Source organism: Thermobia domestica, chromosome 8, assembly GCF_964235325.1.
Source record: "Thermobia domestica chromosome 8, izTheDome1.hap1.1, whole genome shotgun sequence".
NCBI classification, from domain to species: Eukaryota; Metazoa; Arthropoda; class Insecta; order Zygentoma; family Lepismatidae; genus Thermobia; species Thermobia domestica.
The window spans coordinates 159,152,272-159,174,303 of record NC_137461.1 but is presented as its reverse complement, the minus strand read 5'-3'; the positions used below and the strand labels follow the sequence as shown (position 1 = coordinate 159,174,303).

At 39.6% G+C, this 22,032-nt stretch overlaps 1 protein-coding gene across 2 annotated transcripts in view; it reads left to right on the top strand.

Moving 5' to 3' along the window:
- LOC145693312 (clavesin-1-like) overlaps positions 1-22,032 on the top strand; it is a 208,184-nt gene that overhangs the window by 179,211 nt on the left and 6,941 nt on the right. For both annotated transcript variants that reach the window (XM_081769186.1, XM_081769183.1), the window contains exon 7: positions 21,638-21,782. In XM_081769186.1, the coding sequence (XP_081625312.1) occupies positions 21,638-21,782 (145 nt within the window). The remainder of the gene's footprint in view (positions 1-21,637; positions 21,783-22,032) is intronic.

The window sequence follows — 22,032 nt, the reverse complement described above, 5'->3', positions numbered from 1 at the left end:
GGCATTGTGCGGTAATGTCTGAATATGTTCCTCCAATAAACAGATTTTAATGGCATAGATCAATTTAGCCATCCATTTCACTCTGTGAACAGCACCCGGTCGTTTGAATTTAACTGGTTTGTCGAATTAAAAAAAAAAAAGTATGTAATGCTGAAATCCGTCAGACTGTGAGCTATGTACATTCGTGTCTCTAGGACAAAATTTTCGACAAACTTTAAAAAAGAATATAATATAATAAATTTTATTCAGGCTCATACCTTAAAACAAAATAAGTAATGCCTAGGGTAATTAACTTAATAAATAGGTTTATAAATCAGAATCTTATCTACATATGAAATCATAACACTTGAGTTCCTCTATTAAAAGTTTATTAGAAAGAGATTGATAAATTATTTAAAATAGCTTCCTTTAAAAGTGCATGAGATATACCTGCTGGGTATTCTCTTCTCTAATTTTTCTCTCGCTTTAGGTGCCTGTGGCAGACAGAAGAGTTAGCCCTAATTAAAAGCGTCCTCTGTCTATCTTATAAAGGACATTGACTGCTACATCAAAAGCCCTGTCCTACCACCCTACTTCGTGTACTGCTTTAAATAGGAGATGCACTAGAAGGATATCTATCTAAATACTTACTAAAAGAATAGCTAGGAAAGGAGAATGAGTTCGCTTTAAAGTAGCGAGAGATCCTTAAATAGATCAGGCAGGTAAAGGTTAGAAAAGAACCATACTCCCTTAAATAGGAGATGTGATTCTAAAAAAAAAATCTAAAAATCTCTATCAGTAGCCTCTCACGAATCTACATCGAGAGATCGAACCCAGGAATCTGAGTTCAGAGTATTTATAAAAACCTACTGTATCCTGCAAGAGAGAGAAATTACTTTATAACCGACCAAAGCCGTATACAGTTTCAGTTTTGAATACGCGTACGTACTCTAAAATCCTAATATCTGGGAATTGCTAGTCTAAATGCCATATCCACCTAAATATGGAATGTAGCATTTCAAGGATCAAATACTGTCCCTATTCTACAGGGCCTAATTCCCTAGCAAAAAAATATATTTCTTGAATTAGTACAAGAATTATTTTTCTATATCCCTTCTTCTCACAGGACCTCATTTTAGTCCAAGAAAGAAGTCCCTTTAAAACGAAAACCTACTAGAAGGTAGAACCTAATACAGCTCATGCGTTCTAGCGAGGAACCCTTTTTTTAAGACTCGGAGAACTTAAACAGTCCAAGCAAGACCTCCGTAATACTCTCCCTCTCGAGCCAATTTTACTCGGTCTTATATACTGCTGAGAGAGAAAACAAATGAAAAAGAAGTTTAAAAAACTATGGGAGGAAAAGAATCTTTGAAATCAAGACGTTACTAACGTAAGTGTTTCCATCTAGTTAAACGAAAATTTTATAGAGGCGAAAAATGTTTTAAAGAATATATGATATATGCTAAGTAAGATACATAATATTATTCAATTAATACATAAATATATCAAATTGTAAATACACTTAACATATAATATTAAACTAAGATAGAAATAAATAATATTAACCAGATCTGCCCAATATTCCCGACATATATAATATATAAATTTTACATACTAATATATTACACTATTCTAACATTTTACATATTATAATCCAGCAAATGACCCAAAGTGACACTTGCACTGGAGTCCCAGATATTTATCCGTCGACGAATGTGGTGGAGTTCAATGAACTCGAGGTAGTCATCTCTCAGAACTGTGCCTTGCACTGAACTATTTTCATTTTGTTTTAAATTATATTGGGAAATTTTTAGAAAATCATTTTGTAAATTTTTAAGTACACTTTGTTCACTTTTGTTAAACGGAGATGGATCAAATCGTGGGAGAGTGTGTTCACTGATATGAGGTAATTTGTCATAGTGCTCACGAAATTTTGTGAAAAGGGAAACATCAGGTGACTTAGTGATTTCAATATTCAAGTCTTTAAACACTTGTCCAACTATAATTTTACCTATATAATGGCGAAAGGTGACCATAGAAGAGCTCGATTCAGCATTTCCTGTAACACCACGCAAGCAGCAGTAACATGGACGGTGTTTGATGCCGTAGTATCAAATGTCATATTTATTATGTTGTCTACACAGTGCCATGACTTCAACAGATCCATGTAAGTTCGGCAATAATGACCCCAGTATTCATACCAACTACATGTTTGTGAACAGGTGTACCCAGTAGCTTTAGTTCATTCTTGTTCCCCATGACGACTGTAAGACGTTCTTCTTTCACGTATTTATTGGGCAAAGATGACATCCTCAGTGTCCCAGTCTACGGTGGCAAGCTCTGGAGGAGTCCAGTTTTCCATTAAGGATCCTGATATCTGTTGGCTAACCTTTCGTCGGCTCCTATCTGCACTGGAGTACGACGTAGTGACTTTTGATGTATCTCCATTTGGTTCCTTTATCAACGCTTTAGTATAAATAGGCTGTTGTGCAGGCGTCATTTGCAAGCGAATTGCTAAAGCTACGATGTTTGGTCGTTGGATAATATCATGTGGGACAAAAACACTTGTTCCAGTACGCACTGAACGATGATTATTGGAGCGTCCTGCTGAATTGGTGACAGAAGGATTTGCAGATACTACAGTACAGTCTAGTTCACTCTTGGTTGGTTCCTCGTCTTCGTTGTCATTTAGCATCTCAGGCATATCAGTTCCAACAGCTATAGCGGATGCAGCCATCTCTTCATGCGTCTTTTTCCTCCTCTTCTCTTGTGCCTCTTCACGAATCTTCCGACGTCTGATTTTGTTAGCCAACACTCTGTCTTATTAGCCGAATGTTGCTGAACGGTCGGTTTTCGTAGATTCCAGAAAACGTTTATCCTCTTCATTCCTTATAAGTCTATTCACGTTGGCAGGCCTTAACTGAAATGTGTTGTTTAATTGTTTCTCCATTTACCGAATTTTTGATAGAGTGGCTGGACTGGATCGACGATTTTTAGGTATAGCCCTATCTTAGCATTATCATCTAGTAATGAAATTATTTTCTCACACGCTTTTCGTTCTGAAATCGGGTTAAGTGCGACAAAACAAGCTTTGCAGCAACCCACCTTGTCCGATTGATCTTTCGTCCATCCTCAACATAATATATTACACACCTCAAAATCTGCAGACATGTTGATAAGCGAGAGCCGGTGAGCAAAGCGTCGCACAGTGGTCGGAAACTTGGAAAAAGCGGACAAAAATAGTTTATCCCGAAACAATGGAAGTTGACGGACGTCTGTCTAATGCTCTATACGTAATTGTCCTTTCTAAATCGATTGCAACTACTGCGAAAGTGATTCGAAGAACCTCGCTTCTAGACGTGCAATTATGTATACAGGGTGGTCTAAAAGTGTGGAAACCCCTCGCATAAATGTCAAATACTGTAAAATATAACCACAATGTAGGGGAGTAATAAAAGTGAGGAGAAATTGAGAGGACACAAACCAATGAAAGCCGCCATCTTGAAATCCACCATCGTGAATCATATATAGTTTATAAATTGAAAACATAATATGTTGATGCCGTATGTGAATTGGGCATCGCTAGCCAGTACGAAGTTACGACAAGCGTTAATATGAATCCAAGAAGCAGTTACAGGTTCAATGTGCTCTCCCTCTAATTGTATGTGTAGCTAATAAAAAGACGGTGTAAAACACATGTGTTTGGCCTTAGGATACAAAATTAAAATTCTCAGTTTTGCACTCGCACCATCTTCGAAGAAACACTAATACTTACTGTAATGTAATTTAGTTCAGAATTACGTTGTTTCGGTAAGATTAAAAGATTCAATATAGAATTTTCTTGTATACTACTGCACTAACATGTAATATACAGCAGCTCCACATGACTGATAATTTATCACTCCAATATGTATGAGACTTTCAGTACAGCTTTGATTCAGGACGAAGGGCAATCCAAATTACGTACAAGAGAATATGTCTTTTCCCTTTGTAAGGCTCAGATAGCGGATCTCGATTGCGACCACAACATTACTTACTACACATTTCCAGTTAGATGGGGCTGAGTCCTTCAGCTGCACTTGGCTGCATCTACTTCCAATGCTCAACCTTTGTATTACTCATGATGAGCTCAATAAACCTTATTTTGCAGATAAGTAAGGATAAGCTTAGACTGCAGAGTTAAAAACATCAGCGTATATGTAACTTTTCGGTAACACTTAACAAATCTATGATATGAATGATATGACAATGGATAACAAATAAAATCCTTCACTAAACACACAGTATTTGAGCCCAATGTACTATTCAACCGCTTTCATCGATCTCAGAACGATATAGTGCCACATAGTGCAATTTGTGTCTCCAGATGATGACTCGAGAAGTATACAAATATATATATTTTTTGCATTATTTTGACTTATAGAATAATCCTCTGTGGTCCGTGAGCGCCATTTTTAGAACACCCGATATATATATATATAGGGTGTTTTAAAACAACACCAACAAAAACGTTCGAGAGGTAATTCCTAACACCAAGATAAGACGAAAAGTATAGACCAACCTGGGTGCACAAATGCTTCCTTTCGGAGTTATAGGCTGCCCAAAACATGAAAAAATTAACTTTAAAGGTCCATAGCTCCAACAGTATGGAACCTACCGTAGTCGTGTTAAGACTTCACTTAGGAACTAGAATGTGCCCTATCCAAATATTGATGTTTCAGAATACTGCGGTACTTCCGCAACTGATTTTATAGAGGTAGTTTGTGAATACTTCAAATTATGTGCCCGTAGCCAAACTACCTCCATAAAAATTGTTACGTGAGTACCTTAGGATTCTGAAACATGTATTTTTGGATAGTGCACATATTAGTTCCTAAGTAAAGTCTTGACCCGACTACGGCAAGTCCCATAGTTTTGGAGCTATGGATCTTTAAACTTCATTTCTTCATGTTTTCGGCAGCCAATAACTCCGAAAGGAAGCATTTATGCACCCAGCATGATCTATACTTTTTGTCTTACCTTGGTGTCAGGAATCATCTCCCAAACGTTGTCGGTGTTTTCTCTGTATAGGCCTATATAGTATAGAAAGAAACACATTGAACAGCATTTTATTCTTGAAAGATTAGCTGTGATAATGCTTCGATAATATTTCTGCAGATGGCACAAGTAGTGGTATGTTTCCATGTTTCTCTGTACGCTATCTCTGTGTGTCTGCCATCTCGCGGTAGCAGTGTGAACTATTCGTAAATTATTTAGTCCTCTCTATCAAGACAATCAGAAAACAAAGAATTGACAAACATCAACGTTAATTTTATTGGATTAAGGCAGGGATGCAAATAAACAACAAAGTTTTACTAGCCCAAGGAAAAAGCTACTAGCCCAAATTCCACAATAGAAACCATTTGCCTATTGTGGAAACCTACCTTCGGTATATTAAATACTCGCCCGCACTGATGCATTATTATTTGCATCCCTAGATTAAGGAAAACGAAAATGAGAGATACATTACTGGTTTACGGTTGCAATTTTAGTTTTCTTTAGCGTTTATTAACTTGTTTAAGTGAGGTTTAGAAAGCCCGGCTTCCTGCGCACTTATGAATAAAACTACATGAAAATAATTTACTTTAAATCGAAATGCGATTGCAAATACGATAATACAAAATGAAGGAAGGAAACCCACAAGAAAATGAAAAGTCTAGCTGTGAAGACTGCAGAGGGAAGAATGGAAAGATCTGACCAGTGTCAGACTGACCAAGCTGAGGGCTCTTGGCGCGGGTCCTTAAAAGACCCCCACCCATATATATACAGATGGTGATCAGAAAAATGGAAACACCTGTAGTTGGCAACACGTCAGATGTATGAGTTGGCAGTGGTGTCGTGGCGCCCGCAGCGCCGAACCGCTGGTGGTCGTGTGTTAGGTCGGTCAGGCGCAGTGGGACAGCAGTGTCCAGTGGCTGCAGCAGACGGAGGTAGTGTAAAATGGAAGACCTCTCAGATTTTCAAAGAGGGCAAATTGTTGGTGCGCGGTTATGTGGAGTGAGTGTGACGGCAGTGGCTACTGTGTTAGGTGTGTCACGTGGGACAATGTCGAAGGTGATGACAGCCTACACAACACACGGGAAAACCACATCGGGGAAGCGGAACAGTAGGCGGAAGAAAATCATGAGTGACAGGTGACGCCGGGTATTAAAGCGCATTGTCACGCAGAACCGTCGTGCCACTGCGGAGCAAGTGACGGAGGAACTCAATCAGCACCTCCCCCACCCTGTTTCGACAATCACAGTCCGCCGCGAATTACATGACATGAACTTACGGGTTCGTGTTGCACGGGTCAAACCGCTCATCAGGGACCATAACGCTTTCGCAGGCCGCAAATGGTGCCGCGACCATGCAACTTGGACTGTTGAGGACTGGAAACGTGTGATATGGTCGGATGAGTCATCCTTCACCCTATTCCCAACCATGGGCCGTGTTTATGTGTGGAGAACGCCCAAAGAAGTTTATGATCTGCAGTGTCTCCGCCCAACTGTGAAACATGGCGGCGGCTCAGTGATGCCGTGGGCCGCCATATCATGGTTTTCATTGAGTCCTGTGGTCACACTTAGCGGACGAATCACTGCCAACGATTATGTGGCAATTTTAGGAGACCACTTGCATCCTATGGTCCGGATGTTGTTCCCGGACAATGACGCCATCTTCCATGATGATAATGCACCCATTCACAAAGCTGGTGTTGTTTCAGCGTGGTTTGAGGAACATCGGGATGAAGTTCAACATCTCCCCTGGCCCGCCCAATCCCCAGATCTCAACATAATTGAACATTTGTAGTCCGTCTTGGAAACACGACTCCGGCGACGATTTCCACCTTCATCCTCTCTCACAGAACTGGCCGATGCCCTGCACGAGGAATGGTGTAAAATTTCACTTTCTACTATTCACGACCTCTGTGCCTCCATCCCACGTCGCATCAAGGCTGAAGGCGAAAGGTGGCCCGACACCATATTAATCTGGTAAGTTGCAATTTCGTTCAGGTGTTTCCATTTTACTGATCACCATATATATATATATATATATATATATATATATATATATATATATATATATATATATATATATATATATATATATATATATATATATATATATAGGGTGTTCATGAACTATACCGACAAATTGTAAGAGATGATTCTCTACATCAAAATAAGGGGAAAAGTTCATATTGACCTGCAGGGAGATCTGCATAATTTCAGAGTTAGGACTGTCCAAAATCACGAAAAAGTCAAATTTCAACAGGCCCTATTTCGAATTCCAGAAACTGTGGGTCGTGGTCCTTATTAACGTAAAGGAAGTCACGCATACGCAATCAAAAAATGCATATTTCATTTTTTTCAGCGTGTACAGGATATTCCATACAAGGTGAAATTCCCAGATATGCCATCAACCGAATTTTGAGATATGCTCTGACTTTATGATTGGTCCAAAGTAAGCAAACGATAAGCCTTGATAGCAGTGAACACAGAATCATTTGGCGCGATATCGGAAGTGTTAAGGATCGCCAGCAGCACGGTTTTTCGTACTAGGGAAAACGCATGCTGTAATGTTTTCTCTCACGCTTATAAGTGAAAAAAACGTGAAATATAGGTGACGAAATACATCACATCACACGTTATTCTGTACACAAAAAATGCATGGAGTTACCGGTTCCAAAAACTTCCGACTTCCCTCCGAAGCACTAGATATCCATAGTTGTCAAGGCTTACATCTTGCCTACTTTGGACCCTCCTTAAAATCAGAGTATATGTGAAAGCTCTATTGAGAGCGTATCTGAAAATTACACCCTGTAGGGAATACACTATACACCTATTAAAAATTGATTTAAAATTCACTTTTGGTCTGTGTATGCTTCCTTTACGCTGATAAGGACCACCATTCACAGTTTCTGGGATTCGAAGCAGGACCTGTTGAAATTTGCCTTCTTCGCGATTTTGGACAGCCTGTGTACTGTGCACTTTTCGCCATAGGTCTGTATGAACTTTATCTCTTATTTTGATCCGAGGAATCACCTCTTACAATTTGTCGATATAGTTCATTTTTGTATATATATATATATAATGTTACGGACTAGAGAGGGTGTTTGCTAAGTATGAAGTTTTACTGGCTCACGAAGCCGTACTGATATGAGCAAGGGGGCACCTAGACGACTTCTTTCGGAAGGGCGAACTTAGGTTTCCGCATCCTTTTTGGTAGGAAGACTCAAGAAAGCATTTGCGATCGCGAAAATTCGACCAAGGCCTACAAGTCTTTCGCCTCGTGATCCCTGCGGGGGCCCTTGGCCACTGGCGTCTCTGGCATTTAATTTTTTTTGGGGGGAGGGCATCAAAGAAAGTGATTTAAATGGTATTACCTAGCCCAACCTGTGTATTATTTTCGATTCCATTTCTTACCATTCTGCTTACCTTCACGGATCCATTGGGGTATATCAAGAACTCTGTTCTAATCGTTTCACAGTCTGAATATTATATTCCAAATAAATATAATAATTATTATTTATATGTTATTCTGTCGTTAGTATATAAATTATAATAAAATATTTAATATTTTGTGCTTCAAAATATTGGGGGGACGCGTCCCTCTCGTCCCCTCGCCAGAGACATCCATGCCCTTGGCGATCACTAAGTAGCCAACGTGGCCAGTCCGGCACTGGATCTGACAAATTGAAAGTCTGCCGAGGCATGAAGAAAAGTAAATACTTTGTTCTGAATACCCCACCAATGCTCATCTTTCTCTTTCTGTCTCTCTATAATACGAGATATACAATATATCTCGTACTATATACAGATGGTGATCAGAAAAATGGAAACACGTGAACAAAATTGGAACTTACCAGATTAATATGGTGTCGGGTCACCTTTCGCCTTCAGAACATCCTTGATGCGACGTGGGATGGAGGGATAGAGGTCGTGAATGGTAGCAAGTGGAATTTTACACCATTCCTCGTGCAGGGCATCGGCCAGTTCTGTGAGAGAGGATGAAGGTGGAAATCGTCGCCGGAGTCGTGTTTCCAAGACGGACTACAAATGTTCAATTATGTTGAGATCTGGGGATTGGGCGGGCCAGGGGAGATGTTGAACTTCATCCCGATGTTCCTCAAACCACGCTGAAACAACGCCAGCTGTGTGAATGGGTGAATTATCATCCTGGAAGATGGCGTCATTGTCCGGGAACAACATCCGGACCATAGATGCAAGTGGTCTTCTAAAATTGCGACATAATCGTTGGCAGTGATTAGTCCGCTAAGTGTGACCACAGGACTCAATGAAAACCATGATATGGCGGCCCACAGCATCACCGAACCGCCGCCATGATTCACAGTTGGGCGGAGACACTGCAGATCATAAGCTTCTTTGGGCGTTCTCCACACATAAACACGGCCCGTGGTTGGGAATAGGGTGAAGGATGACTCATCCGACCATATCACACGTTTCCAGTCCTCAACGGTCCAAGTTGCATGGTCGCGGCACCATTTGCGGCCTGCGAAAGCGTTATGGTCCATGATGAGCGGTTTGACCCGTGCAACACGAACCCGTAAGTTCATGTCATGTAATTCGCGGCGGACTGTGATTGTCGAAACAGGGTGGGGGAGGTGCTGATTGAGTTCCTCCGTCACTTGCTCCGCAGTGGCACGACGGTTCTGCGTGACAATGCGCTTTAATACCCGGCGTGACCTGTCACTCATCATTTTCTTGCGCCCACTGTTCCGCTTCCTCGATGTGGTTTTCCCGTGTGTTGGGTAGGCCGTCATCACCTTCGATACTGTCCCGCGCGACACACCTAACACAGTAGCCACTGCCGTCACACTCACTCCACATAACCGCGCACCAACAATTTGCCCTCTTTGAAAATCTGAGAGGTCCCCCATTTTACACTACCTCCGTCTGCTGCAGCCACTGGACACTGCTGTTCCACTGCGCCTGACGTAGTATGGAGACCGACGTAACACACCACCACCAGCGGTCCGGCGCTGCGGGCGCTACGACACCACTGCCAACCCATACATCTGACGTGTTGCCAACTACAGGTGTTTCCATTTTTCTCATTACCATCTGTATATACAAAACTAAATAATATAATCTTCCCAGGAATCGGTTGGAACGATGATCAGTTACACTATGCCATTTCCAGGCTATAGGTTATCTGTGTCCGTCTGTTTGTCGGCAGGTATCTGCAAAAACTGTAATAAATATGAAGACGCTGTTTCTTGCAATCGGTTCGGTGTCCTAAGAATAGGTTCCACTTCCTTCTTTAACCTGTTATTCAAACAGGAAGTGATTGAAATTACTCTTTTTTTTTTTTTTTGCCGTAGAACAAAAACTGTAATAGATAACAATTAGCGGGATTTTTGCAGGCGGTTCAGCGTCTTAAGAGAATATTATCACCTGCAATTCTCTACTATAAACGGAAGTGGGTGAAATTTACTAGTACTTCCGCTGTCAATACTAATTCCATAGAGCAAAATCGATACGAAATATTGAGAAACGGTCTTTTTCGAATCGATTATGCGGCTCAAGAGTAGGTCCCAAATCTTCCGTTAACCCTCTATTGAAATCGGAAGTGGTAGAAATTAACCGTTTTCGGTTTTAATGTCGATTGCCATACAACATAAACGTAATAGATAACAAGTGGATTTTAGCAATCGATTCAGCGTCCCAAGAGAATATACCATTACCATCTGCAACATCTACCAAACCGGAAGTGGTTGGAATTTACTAGTACTTCCGGTTTCAATACTTATTTCCATAGAACAAAAGCGGTACGATACATTGGAAAATGGTTGTTCACAGTTTCAGCGCCCCTAGAGTGACACTGGTTGTCTAGGCTTTTGTCTAGGTTTTGAGATCAGAAGTGATGGAAATCTATATTTATTCGATTACGACACTGATCGTATAATGGATAAATGGAAATAGCGACAAGCAGATTATATATTGTTGATACTGGATTCATATATATATATATATATATATATATATATATATATATATATGAATCCAGTATCGACAATGTTTTCTCTGATTTTTATTATTAGAGGCCTATTATTATTGCAACCAAAAGTAATAGGTATAACTTAACACTTTCTTTTTTAATGTTAACCCCTTGAGTTCCAGGTGTTACTTTCCTATGTGCGTGCTGTAATACCAGCTTTGCATTTACTGTTAATAGACTGTCTAGATCGTTACATAGGGCATAGCGCGAGGAAAGCATTCATATTACTAGCACAAATATATATATATACACACACTACCGCTCATGGAAATTCGGACAGTGTTACAAACACATAAAGTAGAGGTACTGGGTAAAGTAGAGGTGCTGGTACTGTGAGAGTAAATACAAATATATCTGTTCGTATACCTGTATTAATTGCTACAGCGATGGAACAAATGTAAATCACAGGAAAAGAATATTCTCTGACAAAATTAATTACACTTTCGTTTCGTCAAAGAAACCGCCTTTTGCATATATAACTTCTTTTACTATTCTTTGCATCCCCCTAACTAGTTTTTCCAACACCTCTGGTTGAGTAGCCTTCCACTTGTCTAGGAGAATGTTCCATAGGTCATGCTGTGATTTTGGGCACTGAGCTCGCACTCGCCTATCAAGTTCATCCCACAACTTCTCGATAAATTTGATATCGGGCGATTGTGGGGAGCCATGCAATTAGCTGTAGAATTCCTTCTTCAGCTTGGACCTGGAAAGTACAGACGTTTGTTTGGGATCGTTATCGTGAACTAAAGTGAAATTTTGTCCAATTAAACGGAGACCAGATGGAATGCCTTGTGTTTCAAGAATTTCTCGATAATGTTCTTTTCGCATAATGCTATCGATTTTAGTTAAGCCGCCAATCCCAGCTTATGCAAAACACTTTTAAACTAATGCAAACTCTCCAGCATGTTTTACTGTCGCCAGTATGCATTCTGGTATCATTTTCTCACCCGGGGATCTACACACAAATCGTCGTCGCTTTTCTCCAAAGACTTCAAACTTAGACTTGTCGGTCCACAACAGACGTTTCGATTCTCTGACCAACCAGTTTTTGTGTGCGTATGCCCACTGGTCTTTTTTTGTTTATTACCACGCATAAGCGACGTCTTAGCACGGCTACATTTAAATTTGATTCCCATGGCCCATGTAAATTTGATTCCTGTATTCGCTGTTTCACGATACTGACGGATACTTTGTTGGAATGCGTTGTGTTGACCTCTGCTGTTATTTCTGGTGCTGTTAACCTCCTGTTACGCTCACTAAGTAATCTATTCGCATATCTTCAGCATCTGTTGTCACTCGAGACGGCCTTGGACGATCACGATCTTCATAAGTTCCGAAAGTGGCGTATCGCCTGATTGCATCATTAGCGGTAGATTTAGCTAACCTTAACTTTTTGGAAATTTCTCGCTCTGAATGCCTTTCTTTATGAAGGGTAACCATCGCTGCCTTTTTCACAATAGGTACAGGCTTTCCCCGCGGCAGCGTCTTGAAATTATGCACTTGCTTCTGATCACTGTTACGATCTTTACTCACCCAGTTTTACTAGTAACTAACGCTGCCCGATGCTCCCAACGGAAGCAACGATGTTCCACCGAGTGTATTCTATCTTACCACAACGATCGTAGTTCCTGTCTACCTCTTTCACACAATTGCTCGTCTAGGGTGCTCTACTATATACATTTGATACCCTTAAGCTTCTTTGGCGTTTTGCCACTTTACTTCCAAAACTGAGGCAAACATGTTAGTTTGGCATATTATACTGTATTGGGTTGGCCAAGTTTTCACATGTATTTATTCATATTACTGCCAGCCAAGCAACAAAGTTATGCCATAGTCAAAGTAACTTTGTGACTTGTTTACATTTGGACTGAAAAAGGGGAAATATCGGTGTTCTGAAGGGATTTTATGCTCCTTCGGATTGGCAACATTGACTAGAAATCAAAGACAAAGTTGTTGTTGTTTTTTCTTTTCCGATTTCGGAATACGATCTCGAATTTGCTAATTGTTTATCGCCAATACAAATATGTGTGTCGTAATTGAATGCTCCCTTAGGCCTGCCATACGGAGACAAAACGTTTTTTTTGTGGGGGGGGGGATTTTGTCAGTAAAGTGCTGTCACTTACGGAGAAATAGTAGAACTAACTCGTGCCTTGCATCCATTACAAAAAAGAAAATCATTTCCAGGATTAATACTAGGGATGGCCACAAAGTTCCGGTTCCGGCGGAACCGGTTCTCGGAGATCCGGTTTTCAAAACCGGATCTTAGAACCGGTTCCAGACCTGGATCCGAAAACCCGGTTCCAGAACCAGATCTTAGAAACCGGTTCCAGACCTGGATCCGAAAGCCCCCAAAGACGTAAAGGAGGCACAAAGTTCACCTGCAAAGAGGACCATGCGGTTGCACCCTCCCCGCCCAGACCCGCTTGCGCTCCCAGAAAAAAAAATTGGTCCACCAGTGGGTGTTTAGCCAAATGAGTTGGCCAGTTTGCCTGTTTAGCCAATGAGTTAGCCAGTCCCCAGTCCATTTAGCCAAATGAGAGAAGCGGCCGCCGCCTGGGTGTCTGCCTGTCGCTTCCACCATTTCATCTAGCACACTGTTCACAGCCTGCCAGCAGCTCGGGTTTAGCGTAGGGATTGTCACAAAGTTTCAGTTCCAGCGGAACCGGTTCCTCGAGGAACTGGTTCTTGGAGATCTTCTGGAACCGGTTCCAGACCTGGATCCGAAAACCCGGTTCCAGAACCGGATCTTGAGAACCGGTTCCAGACCTGGATCCGAAAAACCGGTTCCGGAACCGGATCTTCTAGAACCTGATCCGTTCAGACCCGAAAACGGGTTCCAGCAGGAACCGGTTCTGGCCATCTCTAATTAATATGACCCTTAATAAAGGATACGTTTTCATGACATCCCTATGGATGTCACTGGTACCCAAGAGGTTAATCCAATAGAGCAAGAACAGTAAGAGATAGCGAGTAATGGCATTTTGATATGTTCGAAAATCAGAATTTACCTTTGATCTTATTTCTTTATTGCAACTACAGGGTGCCCAGAGTTTGAGATAGCAGAGGCGGATCTAGAAGATAAAAACTAGGGGGAAGCAACAAGAATCTAGACTATCATAGGTATATGATGAATTTACTATAAACTTCCAAAAATATAGAAATAATAAACTAAGCTATTTTTGCTACCCTAAAAACTGGGGACCCTAAGCTCACCCAGCCCCAGCCTAGATCCGCTACTGTAAGATAGTAGAGCTTTTGAATCTGAAGCGATACACAAATAATGACAAATAATGGTTATACCGAAATGAAGCTTTGTTCATGCATATATTTTTAAATTAGGAAGCAACAGTTGAAGTACACTAGGAGCCACACAGTGTTGCAAGATGTAACCGAAGGTGAAAATCTTTTTTTTTTCTTTTTGGTACAAAACACGTAAATTGACTGATAACTCATATGTGTGGATGTTCTGTCGTTAATTTTCAGTTTGTTTAGTTGGAGTAGCTTGGGAACTATGGAGCAGAAAAAAGAAGTTTTCATTTCCACCGATAACCAATCGGATGAGGCCTCTGTAAAGAAGAACTAGGGAAATCGTAGTTTTAATAAATTAGCGTTCTGAATTGGCAACACTGCTGATGTTTCAGTGCATCAAAAGGTGTGTTATGAGTCTATCTACATTATGCAATTCCTAAAAACAACGAAAAAACTTTCAAATTATCATGATAAAACTTTTATTTACACGCACCCAGTCACACTACTATTCATTTCTGTGGGAGCAAGAGATATACAAGAACAATCCTCGAACTGTACAAGACCTGGAAACGAACATTCGCAGTGGCATTGAGAACATTAACATTTCTACCCTTCGTAAAATTTCTGCCAACGTGGTGAAACGTGTGAACTTGTGTTTTAATCAAAACAAGGGACACTTCGAGTATCTGCTGTAGAGTTGATAACTCACTTCGTGATAATAGCACCGACTGACCAGGTTCGATTTCCAGTGGGATATTTTTTCTAGTTCTACCCTTGTTTGTATGCGTTCTGGGGTTAATCTAGGATATTCAAAATTGGTACCTGGGATACCCTGGGGAAGTAAAGGAAGCCAGAGCTTGCTCTTGATCGCATCACCTTTATGAGGATCGAATTTAAATTGTGAAACCTTAACCTCTACATACAACCCTTGAGCCTTCATAGCGTGTTCCAAAAAGGGAGACCAGATTGTTTTACTTATGGTACTCATTCATAATAGATATATTAGTAAGTACTAAATATGTCTTGTACAGTAGCGTAACCAAAGGAGATTTTGGATTTTAACCCCTCCCGCTCTTGAACAGATATAAAAATAAAATTTTACCACATTAAGATAGGCATACAAAATCTTGAAACAATAGATGAACTTGGGAGCTTGATCCCTTCCTTCCCTTGGTGAAATTCTGCGTGCGTTGGTATGGTTTCGTGTATAAGATATACGCATCTGTTTGCTATATTGTGCTGCGATGAGTGATGATACTCCGTGCAGTCAAAACTTTAATCCACCTGATAAATCATTTGACAAATGATGCTCTATTTTGTCTCATGAAATACGTGGGAGTATATACAAAATATTTTGCAACTGAACTAAAAATTTGAAGTATGTAGTCTTGACAATTCTTCTCTTATGAGTCAATCTTTCGCAATGTAGAATATTCTCTGTCTGCTTGTCTCTCTCTTTCTTTCTTTTAATGCTTGTTTTTATTATTTTTTTCAATAATCACATACACATGCATAAACAATTTGATTACTCGTTTACATCCATATGTTCTATGTTTACAGTACGTAGACTTCATCAACAACAGACAATAGCCAATGCCACAGTTCGCAATTAAGTGCAACGTATGGAATTTCATATGATGCCATTATTATTACAGTGACATTGTTTTCTTGCTAAAGAATGCAGATTTTTTCCTTCTGTGATCATTGTATTTCCATTGCTGAAATGACATTAATTGAGCAAAGAATAACTGAGTGAGCATTAGTACGATATTTCCACAGATCACAAGTAGGTCTACTCATACTGAGCATTCGTTTTTAATGCGTTTTACGTTGAGAGATAAACGATACCCTTATGTACAAAATTATAAACTTATAATCTATCCAGCTGAATTTTCGTGAACCTATCACGATGCTATAATACTGCCCTGGGGGTAAAGTTGCCAACCGACCGATATTTTACCGGTATCGGCGACCGGTACTTTTTTTTGCCAGGGTCAACCTTGATTTCAACTCTTAAAATACAATTATTATTCATCTGAACCAGTTTTTGTTAAAACTACGTCAGCAACTATTTGGTCGATTTTCATTTCTTGCGCTTTTGGACACTGTATGTATAGGGCTATCATTTAGTGTAAAAACAATGTGTTTTCCTTATCCCTAAATAGGAATAAAGGGCACGTTAGGATTGACATTCTGATAAAATAGCGTCAGTCGGTGACTGACGCTTTTATAACAATGCATTCAGCCACTCACACAAGATAATATTACTTATGCAACTGAAGTTTGCTATACTATTGACCAATCATTTTTATGGAAAATCATATAGAGGACTAGCAGCGTTCACCCCGCTTCGCTGCGGTCACCCCGGAACGCAATAAACTTTGTTACTTAGATAATTTTTACTTTTTCGCTTTCAAGTGATATGATAAAAACCATAGAAGATTGCAGTAAATGTTAACATTATATCGCCTGTCATTTATGTTAACCCGCCCCGCTTCGCTGCGGTCACCCCGGAACGCAATAAACGTTGTTACTTAGATAATTTTTACTTTTTCGCTTTCAAGTGATATGATAAAAACCATAGTAGATTGCAGTAAATGTTAACATTATATCGCCTGTCATTTATGTTAACCCGCCGAGTGACACGGTCATGCGGGTTGCATATAAATACGTTTATTTTTACCTATGATGAACTAACAAAGGATTTGTACGTTATGGACACTTGAATGGTCAATTATCTCAAGACACTGGTAATTAAAAATTAAAGTGATATGATAAAAACCATCTAGGGTCCAAATCCTAATAACCCCCCAAAAATGAAAGAAATTGGTTCAGCCGTATTAGCGTGATGAGGGAACAAAGGATTTGTGCGTTCTCTTTTATATATAAGATTTCTTTGACGTTCAATCAGAACAATGAAGAAGATGGGTAAATTGCAATATGAGTAATACTAGCCCTTTCAACTGGACTAATGATAGCGCGGTCGCCTTTGGTTTAACCTTTAAACTCTACCGAAACCGGAAGTGGTTCAAATTTACTGTTACTTCCTATTTCAATTCTGATTTACATACAGCAAGAACGGTAGAAGATATCCAGAGGCGGTTTTTTGCAATCGATTCAGTATCCCAAGAGTAAACTCCATCTCTTCCGTTAACCCTCTATTCTGACCGGAAGTGATAGAAAGCAACAATTTCCTGTTTCAATGCTTTTTGCCGTATAACAGAAAAATAAGAGGTAAAGAAGCGTTCTTTTAAAAATGATTCAGCGTATCTAAATATATCGGGACTGCCCACAACACACTATCGAAACCGGAAGTGGCTCAAATTTAATGTTATGATCTCAATTCTGATTTCCATAGAACAAGAACAGTAAAAGATATCAATTGGATTGGATTTGGATTTAACGCTACGTTCAACAGCGAGCTTATTTGAGACGTGGATCTTCCACTTTAACGTGGGCTCCGAACAATGAGCTTCCGACGGGAATTAGGTTCCGTCATCTTTATTAATCCTCTATTCAGCCCGGAAGTGGTAGAAATAAACCATTTCCGCTTTCTACGTTTATTGCCGTAGAAGGAAAACTAACACACAGAGAGAGAAGCGTATCCTTGCAATCGATTCAGCGTCTCAACACAACATATCATGACTACCTGTAACACACTGCAGAAAATAGAAGTGGTTCAAATTTACTATTGCTTTCAGTTTCAATACTGATTTCAATTGAGCAAAATCGGTATTTTACTATCTATTCAGTATCCCAACAATAGATTCCCTTTCCTCCGTTAGCATTTTATTCAAACCGGAAGTGTTAGAGCGTTCACCCCTGATGCTTGGGCTCTGTGGTTCGATCCCAGCTTGCGCCGTGTGGTGAACAAACACCGTGCTCGTGGGTTTTCTCGGGGTTCTCCCGTTTCCTCCCACTTTCCTCATTCCACCATTTCATTCATTTCTCATAATCACAGTCTCCTTTAGCCTAACCGGCATAATCGTCGGATGTAAAACTTAAAGATTTCATTTCATTTTCAAACCGGAAGTGGTAGATATCAGCCGTTTCCGGTTTCGATGTTGGTTATCATGGAATAAGAATATTAATAGAATATAGAGAAATTGCATTTTTAGAGTTGATTTAGCGTCTCAAGAGAACATACCACCATTACCAAGAAAATTACCAAAACCGGAAGTGGATGAAATTTACTAATACTTCCGATTTCAATACTTAAATTTATAACAAAAATGGTATGAGAAAGAGTAATGGCTTTTAGATAGGGATTCAACGTTCGAAGAACTGGTTCTATCTTTGATCTTATTTCACAGTATTAATTCAAGTTTGAGTATTGAATTCGTAAAGTTTGAAAATCTGCTATTGTTTCACATTGTGAAACAAAACTAACTTGTTATTTTTATAGAAATGAAAATTCCCCTTCTTCCTGAATTTGAAATTTTCAAAAACGTTGGAAAATTTTTTACCTTATTTCTAATGAGTTTATATACCTAATTTCATCTTCCTAACTTGACAGACTCGTTAAACACTAGATTTTTCGCATAAATTATGATCCCCACTTTCCCCTTCAGATATGCGTTTTCATTCAAGTTATGATGTCAGGTAGTCTAAAAAGTATTGAGCTTTTTGCGCACGAGATGGCGTTAGTGTCCCAAACCTTAAGATGCTGCTTAGGATGTATGAGTCGTAGCGAATCAGGTCTAAGGTTGTTTGACAGCTGACGGTTCACGCTATTAGATGTGCAAAGAGTATTGAAATTCTTAGAATCGGACGTAAGATATTGCGCCTTGAAGAAGAGTGGACTTTCTACAAAACTGTGCTACATTTTACAATTTCTTTTTGCTGAGAGCACAAATGCTATGCAGGGTCAAGATACGTTATCAAGTGCAACAGTGAAAAGATGGCTCAGTAGCTTTCGTTCTGGAAATTTCGATATCCACAAGATGCTCCTCGCAGTGGGCAACCAATCACAGCAAAAGTGGATGAATTATGTCGAAAGTCGAGCAAGTTCAGCATGCAAGCAATCTTGGCATCGCCAATGATCTAAACGTCCAACGCCAAACCGTATTAAACCATTTGGAAGAAGCTAGCTGCGAAAAGAATCGCAACATTCTGATGCCGCATGATCTGATTCAGAAAGCATTTATCCGATCGAATTTCTATGTGCGAGTTTCTAATGAAGTGTAAGGAACTCAAGGCATTTCTGAGACGGTTGATTACGAGTAACGAAGAGTGGGCAACATACGACAAAGATTTCAATCAAAGCTAGAAGAAGCTCTACAGTCTGGCAAATCCATATAGACGCCCAGGAAGTTACGATGTGCATTTAATGGGATGGAAGTGCTGCTGCTGCTAGGCAGAATGATGGACTCGGGCCAATGGTGTCGACTGTTAGCGCGAATTCTCCCAGCAATTCAAAAGAAACTGCCTGAACTGGTCAGCAGAAAGGATGTCGTATACCACGCTGACAACGGCAGACTGGATATATCTTTAACGACCCATGGCTAATTGAGAGAATGGCTGGGAGGTTTTAATGCATCCACCGTATAGCGTGGACCTTGCATATTAGGAAAATCATTTGTTTCTGTCTCATGGCCCCGCATAGCATAGTCGCTAACGCTCTCGCCTTCGGTGCGAGCGGTCCCGGGTTCGATTTCCGGTGGAGGTACTCGGCCGAAAAAGTGTAAAACGCTTTTTCAGGCCAGCTACCTTGAATGAGGTTTTCCTCATTTACACCAGGCAAATGCCGGGGTGGTACCTAACTTATAGGTCCCAGGCCGCTTCCTTCCTTCCTCTATCCTTTCTTCCTTCCCTTTCCCCAGATAGTGTGCTCGCCGAGGGACGTCATCCCTCAAAACGTGACGGGCTAAATGGAGAGAAATCTAAATCCTAAATCCTTGTTTCTGTCTCAGCAGAACTACATGAATTGTGTTATTTTCAAAATGAAGCCTGTGCAACCACGTATATATATATATAATATAAAATATGTATGTATATATTTAACTAGAGACCACATAAGTTCTATAGCGACGGGATTATGGTGTTGCTGCAAAATGGCAGGTTATCGAGCAAAATAGTGAATAAGTGGTTTCATGATATTATTTTTTCAAACCAGAATTAATGAATTCTCATATTTGGCCTCCAAAAGCTTAAACTTTTTAGACAACCTGATAAAAAAAAACTGTTCGGGGTGGTTGATAATTATATGCAAAAATTGATTTCAAACATTCAGCCGTTTTCCCGTTATTTGATAATAATACAATGCTTGTTCCGTTGATGTGTCATTGTTTGTTGTCTGGGGCATCAATTGCGTCTGCAGGACAGGGTTGTTTCCTCCCCTCGTACAGTTTGAAATATACAGCATATACATGTTAAATAATAATATACCAATAAAAGAACTCAAGTGCTGCTTCTATCGGGGAATCTTTCCACCCCAGGCAAAACCGGAATTTACACTTCTGTTTATAGGAGTCCATTTACAAATTGATAGAGACAAATAATCTCAAAGATGATTCTTTTAATTCGATTTCAATTACTGTAAGTATTTATATAAAATAACTAGCAGCGTTCACCCCGCTTCGCTGCGGTCACCCCGGAACGCAATAAACTTTGTTACTTAGATAATTTTTACTTTTTCGCTTTCAAGTGATATGATAAAAACCATAGAAGATTGCAGTAAATGTTAACATTATATCGCCTGTCATTTATGTTAACCCGCCCCGCTTCGCTGCGGTCACCCCCGAACGCAATAAACTTTGTTACTTAGATAATTTTTACTTTTTCGCTTTCAAGTGATATGATAAAAACCATAGTAGATTGCAGTAAATGTTAACATTATATCGCCTGTCATTTATGTTAACCCGCCGAGTGACACGGTCATGCGGGTTGCATATAAATACGTTTATTTTTACCTATGATGAACTAACAAAGGATTTGTACGTTATGGACACTTGAATGGTCAATTATCTCAAGACACTGGTAATTAAAAATTAAAGTGATATGATAAAAACCATCTAGGGTCCAAATCCTAATAACCCCCCAAAAATGAAAGAAATTGGTTCAGCCGTATTAGCGTGATGAGGGAACAAAGGATTTGTGCGTTCTCTTTTATATATAAGATTTTCTGGGAGAAAATTGGACAAAATATGGATACATTTTTTAAGAATATTGTTCTATTCGTTTATTTATTCTTTATACGAGCTACAACCATTTCTATATTCTTTTCGTCATTATACAGTTATTATCAACTGTTTTACAAAACATTTATTCAACGAAAAGCGGATATGCGTTATTAGAAATTTGAATCATTGTTGAGTATATTGTTATCATATATAGCCTATAATTTAAGAAAATTTTTTATTCTTTACAGATTTTTTTCCATGGTTATGATATGGAATCATTACACAATCATGTCCAACCAAAATATCTTCCTGAAGTTTACGGTGGCACTAAGCCAGAATACAGTTACAAGGAATGGTTAGGTATTCTAGAGAATAATGAGTACGTTACGAAAGGTAGGTAAAATTCATATAAACTGTATATAACTGTGAATTTCAGCGGATTATAATCCAGATGAAGCTGTAAATCTAATATCATTTATACATTATCAAAGAAAACCTGAACAGGAATCTTGAACAAAACTGTTGGATGAAAACAACATAAGCAACAGAAGTTCACTTTTGTGTTTTTAAGACACAAGCAATTGACTTCAAAGGTTATTCATCTAAGTCAGTACATTTTTAGGAGGCAAAAAAAAAAAAAAAA